A 6,227-nucleotide genomic window follows, 5' to 3' on the forward strand; every position below is an offset into this window, starting at 1 on the left:
ATATAGGCTAGCTAGCCCGATTATACGTAAAGTAGGTAGAGTGGACGTCCAGGAATCCTTGTCAACACGTTCGCTTCYGCATCACGTTCACGGCTGCTGCGGTTGCATTTGCAGCGGAAACACCAGAAGATTGTCGTTGTTGTGGTGGAGTGGAGTGGGATTGGTATGACACAGGGCGAAAGGGCGACGTTGAGCTCGTGCATGTGGTTGTTGTTTCGGAGCTTCGTCATGGGTGGCCGGTGCTTTGAAGCCGGGAGATTGTCTTTCCATCGCATTCCGCCAACAACTCTCCTCTTGCCCATAAAATACCATGCATGGTAACTATACTCACGGGCAGTTTGGAATACATATCATCATCGCAACACTACCGCTAACACGTATTGTGCGTATACCGCGCCTACAGTACATGTCACGTCGCATGATGATCCTGCCTCGAGTATCGACTAATCGACCACGAGTCGTTGACAGTTCAAAGAAGTATGACCGGGGGTCAGCACTGTGCACATCATTCCTCCCTCCCATTGCTTCAACGTTGGCTCGATTCTCCGTATAGCATCAAATTCTGGGTAGAGTTGAACACCGTACCGACCGATGGAAGCTGCGAACAGTGGCGAGATGCCCGTCCGAATCAGATTGAGGGGAAGAGAGAAAGAGAGACGTTCGCGCGGTAGGATGCCGTACGCCGTCATGCTCAAGGCATGTTCGCTTCACGATATTTACTGATTGACTGTCCACTCGTGTTTCCTTTGCTACAACTTTGGTCAACTATCAGTATGGCATCGACTTGTGGTCACGCCAGGAACCATTTCGACTAATGTAAGCTGCGAACAGCGGCGCGAGGCCCCTACAGTCGGGCCCAGAGACAGCAGGGACAATCACCGAATGCTGCCCGTCAGGTTGAGCTTGTAAGGTACCTTATGGACATCTCTGTACGACGTTGAATTTCTATCAACCTTGGGATGCCTCTAAGCCGAGATCGAAAGGATGCAGCAGAGGAGCACTCATACAATTCAGGTTGTTAATGTAGCACATGTTTTACTCACTCCTCAGTGGCAAGGTCCAYCCATCGGCCTCTACATCATGTCGCGCGGCTGCCCTTGCCTGTCTATTCGAAGGGTAGGTAAGAACAGGACGGGAGAAGGCGAATGCTCTTACTCTCTTACCGTACTCTCGTCACCTACCTATCCTGCTATCTGCTCTGCTTCAGTGCTCCTCTTAAAGCAACATCACCAACATACGCAACCATCAACATTCACAACCATCAACATTCACGACCATCAACATTCACGACCATCGACATTCACAACCATCAGCATTCACGTCCATCGACATTCACATCCATCTCGCAACATCACCAACATTCACAGCCATCTCGCAACATGGCCAGGAACAAGACCGTAATCGTCACCRGCGGAGCTCATGCTATTGGGAGATGCCTCGTGAAGCGCTTCCTTGAAGATGGCCACAAAGTCTACATACTTGATCCCGACGAGGTGGCGCTGCTTGCTACATTGCAGAGCCACATCCGACCTAACCCAGAAGATCCCGTGAACCTGGATGGGAACGTTTGCGACCTCGAGGACGCTGATGAGCGTGATAAAGGCATCGACAAAGCAGTCGCATTCTTCGATGGGCCAGTTGATGTCTTGGTCACCACAATACCTGCCGTCCTGCAACCAGAAACAGAAATAGAAGCAGGTGCGGTATCGCGAGCCTATGGAATGACAAAAGCCTGTCTCCCAGCTATGAGGGCTCAACATGGTGATGCTCGCCATGTTGCCCCATGCATCATCCACATCACTCCCGCAGAGAACGAGATGAGGTCATACAAGTATGCTGCTGTCAAAGCTGCCCTGAAGGGTTTCATGAAGAGCAACGCAATCACTTTCCAGAGCGAAGGCATTCGAGTCAACCTTGTGATCCTCGGCAGGATCAAGGAGGCTAGAGACAGGAACGCAAATCCAAACACAACGTTTGCGACGCCGGATGATGTTTACGGCACTGTCATGTACTTTGCCAATGCTGCCTTTGTCATTGGACAACACATCACGGTGGATCGTAGCCCTACAGGCATCAAGAAGCCATTCGGAAATCCCATCAAGCAAGCACCGTTGGTTCATGCGGCCCCGGCAGCATGATCTCGAGATGGAGAAACAAAACACGCCTTCTGCAGGTCCATCCAGCATGATGAAGAAAGGAGCGAGCATACAAGCACTATCACTGTACATGCAACATGATCAATCTTTTCTCGAGATGAACGAGCAATGTGTACCTTTTGCAGGCTCATCCAGCATGATGAAGAAAGGTGCGGGCAAGGGAGCACTATCACTGTGTATGTAACATGATGAAGCCTTTCTCGAGATAAACGAGCAAGTTATACCTTCTACAGGCTCAACCAGCAAGAGAAAGAAAGCATTCGGGATGGAAGTACCTCACTGTTCATCTATACTACCAAACACTCTTGATGTCGTCCTTTGCAGCTCTCTCTATTCTTTCCTTGCTGTATCGAAAGCACTCTGGTACAGTAGAAGGCCAGGAACCACTCAGCATCAAGTCCACCAGACCAGGAGCCGATGTCCAAATACGAGCCATGCCATGTCCGTTGAAACCTGCCAATATGAACTGTCCAGGCTTGTCGTCAACCGCACCGACCATTGGAACAGAATCCGGTGTCATAGCAATGATGCCACTCCAATAGTGATCCGCTCCCTCGCCATGTCTAGCATTGCTCGGATCCGGAAACAAAGTCTTGAAAGCCGTCGCCGCCGTCGTAGCGGCTTCATCGCTGTATGAAGTATCATCGAAAGATACAATGCTGTCTTTGTACTCTTGCGACAGCAGGGGATTCTCTCTAGACATCCCAAACACCACCGTGCCATCCCCTTCCCTTTGAATCAGCGAGAAGAAGTGCTTCAGACTATATCTCAACGACATCGTACTCCTCAAAGCCTTCTCCCCAGAAAGCTCCCGTCCAGGAACGAAGGTATGTGCTTGTGCTCTATTCGGTGTGACGAAAGTCGCCAATTCCGGAAGTAAATGCGCCGCGTACGCATTCGTGCAATGTATCACATTCTCCGCTAATACAGTTCCTCGAGGGGTATGCACGTCCCATCGAGCAGTAGGATCCGATCCGGAATGGGAATCTATCTTCTCGGCGGGACAATGAGTCCACAACCCCACTCCCTTTTCCACACACTCTCTCAACAACCACTGTGCCAATTTCGCCGGATGGCTAGATCCCGCAGGCCATTCGTACGCAGCAACCGCTTCTTTGACTTTTGTAACTTTTCTCGCTTCTTCCCCCGAGTAGAACGAGACATGAGAAATATCTCCTCCGGCGGATTCGAAAGCTTGGAGACTTTCCCTCTCATACTCCGCAAACTCTTGCGTTAAGCAGACATCAAAAGTCTTGGTAGATTGAAAGTCACAAGAAATTTGATGTTCCGTTACGAAAGCGGCCAGAGATTCGAGAACGAGTTTCTCATTCTCGATGATCTTTCKCGCTTGTTCCGCACCGTGAATTCTAGCGTAAGCGGCATATCCACGAAACGCGTCCGGGCGAACGTGGCCTGCATTGCGACCCGAGGCGCCGGAGACGGATTCTCGAGCTTCGAGGATTAGAATGGAGGGTGGGGGGATGCCTTTTTGGAGGAGCGTGTAGGCTGTTAGGGAACCTGCGAGTCCGGAGCCGATGATGAGGTATTTTATTTTTGAGGTTGGGATTGGGGTGGTGGAGTTGTGGTTCAGGTAGGGGAATGCTCTTGTCGTTCTGTGCCAGTAGGAGAGGCAGGGGTTTGGGACTGGGAGGGAGGAGTGGCCTTTTTTGGTTGTGGGTTGTTGTTGGGCAGGAGAGAGTTGTGAGAGGGGTTCTTCTGCGTGAGGCGCCATGGCTGGAGAGGGGTGTGTTGGTGAAGTGGCCGTAGGGCTGATATCCCTTGATCTTGGATCTTTGAGAAGTATTTGTTTCTGTTGATCAGAAGAGTCGATGTCCACTTGCGGTTGGAGTACTGTACAAGCACTACGGAAGCTCCACTTCTCCATGCTTTGCCACTTCGGCTGAAGCTTGCCCGACAGCATGGCCTATCGATGGACCTTTTACCAACCCCACCAAGGGCCTGTACAAGTTTCCCGTGGGGTTGTTAGAGTAGTCGGAATCCCGACATCGAAGCATTCATCGCATCGCATCAAAGGTCAATTTCTATGCTATGCAAGCTCCAACGACGTTTCCATCTTTATCGTCCCAGAGGAAGAGACCTTGGCATTCACGTGTGGTCTACTCTTTCGACTTACCAGGCATCGATAGAGTGTCTTGCTCAGTTTCCACATGCCTTACTTCGTCTTCTCCGTCTCTGACCTCTGATTTGACCACTTGCGATGTTGCAGAAACCAGAGCCCATCAAGACCACAAGGCGAAAAGGCTTACCACGTATGTTGGAAAGCTTCAGCTCAGAATTGACGCGAGAATGGGTCGTTAGCCAAACGCGCCGGCCAGGATTTTTTCTTAATGCACTTTCCAATTAAACGGGTTGATGCGAATGTGAACGCGACCTCTCGTGACGAGAGCGATCGTGTCCAGCAGGTGGAGGTCGCTGCCGATGTCGCCATAGCCATAGCCGTTGCCATACGGTGGAGGTAGATCATCATGGGTTGCAACTGTAAGGACCTGATCCACTCACTCGTATAGGGTATACATCTGTCTTTTCTATGGATGGTCGGCCGAGTTCACCTGAAGGCAGGAAGCCTGGCATGGCGGTGATGTCGGAAGGAGGCTCTGGGCTTACATCATCCGTGAATATCTTTCGCACATATTCGATAGATGCAGCTCATGGCGAGCCAAGCATGTGAATGTTGACGCTTTTGAATCCTTCTGACGGCAATGTCTCTGCACAGGGAGTCTACCACGAGAAATTGATAATTGATGTTCGGCAGATGATCAAAAGCTTAAGTCGCAGAGACAAATCCCCCGGCGTCGACTACGAAATGTGTACGGTGGACTTTTAGCGACTTCCCTGCAACAACGCGATCTAATATAGCTTAACGCTACTAAGTGGAGTAATTTCACACCTCGCTTATTAATTTAATTGCCCGTACAATTACATATAATAAACGTCGTTATTTGCTTATGTGTGTGTAATATTACCGTCCCGTTATTACTTAGTTACCGGTCCTAATATGTAACGGGTTTCGGTTACCTATATCTTACTTTAATGCTACTATTATACATATGCTTCTACTAGTAACTTATTATACGCGTAAGAGTAATATTTATATGCTATAAGACTCTTCCCTTTACCCTTCTACTATCTCCCCTAGTCCTCCTAATAATTACTATATTTAACATTCTAATTAGCACTCTTACTATCTATCCTCCCCTCTTTACTCTATTCTACCTCTCCGTATAATAACCGAGAAGGAAGTTCGCCGCTTCGGTATAGGCGACGTCGACTTATAGGATATATACTACTTATCGGACGATAATAGTAATCTATGCCTTATAGTTAACGACGACAATATAAGTAAAGATAATCGCCTTGCCTAGACGAGACTAACTAGTATAATCTAGCTTAAGACTAGTAGCCTCTATATTATTAAGGAATAGGCGGAGATAATCGATGCGGCGAGTAGCTACGCCCCGAAAATTAAAAAGACCTAGGACCCGGCGAAGTAGAATATGCTTAGAGACCGTAAGAACACTATAGACTCGATAATTATCTAGAGCCGGTTAGTATAACTACTTCTAATTAAGATCCGAGCATCCTTGCTAATAGATTCGTAGCGGTAATATTATTAACTAGGAATGCACCGCCTACTAAGGCCGGCCGATCCTAAATAAGAACGAGCGAAAAGAGGGTAGAGGCCCTTAGAAGGTACTCTTTCTCCGCCTTCCTCCTATATAAAGATRTTTAAAGCTAATAATAGTAGGAATRTRTAAAATAGGAGYATATAATAGAGGGTGCCTATAGAAATTGCATCTAGAATAGTAAGAAGAACTTATACTCCGTAAACACCTTAAACGACCGCATCCTTAAGCATAAATAGAGCGAGAATGCTAGTAATAACCCTAATATAGTAGGTAATGCGGCAGATCCTTAGTATAAGGGCATAAGATTCCCCCGTAAGGCAAGTGCGAAGAAGGCGAGCCGTAGTAAGGGAAAAGGCAAATAGTAGAGGCTATCTCCTCCTCTAGGTAGTATAATAGTACTAAAGTGGTTTTAGAGGTAGGTATA

At 48.3% G+C, this 6,227-nt stretch overlaps 2 protein-coding genes across 2 annotated transcripts; one reads left to right on the forward strand and one right to left on the reverse strand.

The window, feature by feature from the left end:
• Positions 1-1,379: 1,379 nt before the first annotated feature.
• On the forward strand, positions 1,380-2,138 carry RCC_05452 (uncharacterized protein; the record flags this gene model as incomplete). Its single annotated transcript, XM_023770723.1, has 1 exon — positions 1,380-2,138. The coding sequence occupies one exon, from the start codon at positions 1,380-1,382 to the stop codon at positions 2,136-2,138; it is 759 nt and encodes a 252-aa protein (XP_023626491.1).
• A 310-nt stretch (positions 2,139-2,448) lies between these two features.
• Positions 2,449-4,077, reverse strand: RCC_05453 (uncharacterized protein; the record flags this gene model as incomplete). The annotated part of the gene is made up of 1 exon (XM_023770724.1): positions 2,449-4,077. The coding sequence occupies one exon, from the start codon at positions 4,075-4,077 to the stop codon at positions 2,449-2,451; it is 1,629 nt and encodes a 542-aa protein (XP_023626492.1).
• Between the last annotated feature and the right edge of the window lie 2,150 nt (positions 4,078-6,227).

This window comes from Ramularia collo-cygni (assembly GCF_900074925.1).
Source record: "Ramularia collo-cygni strain URUG2 genome assembly, contig: RCC_scaffold07, whole genome shotgun sequence".
NCBI lineage: Eukaryota > Fungi > Ascomycota > Dothideomycetes > Mycosphaerellales > Mycosphaerellaceae > Ramularia > Ramularia collo-cygni.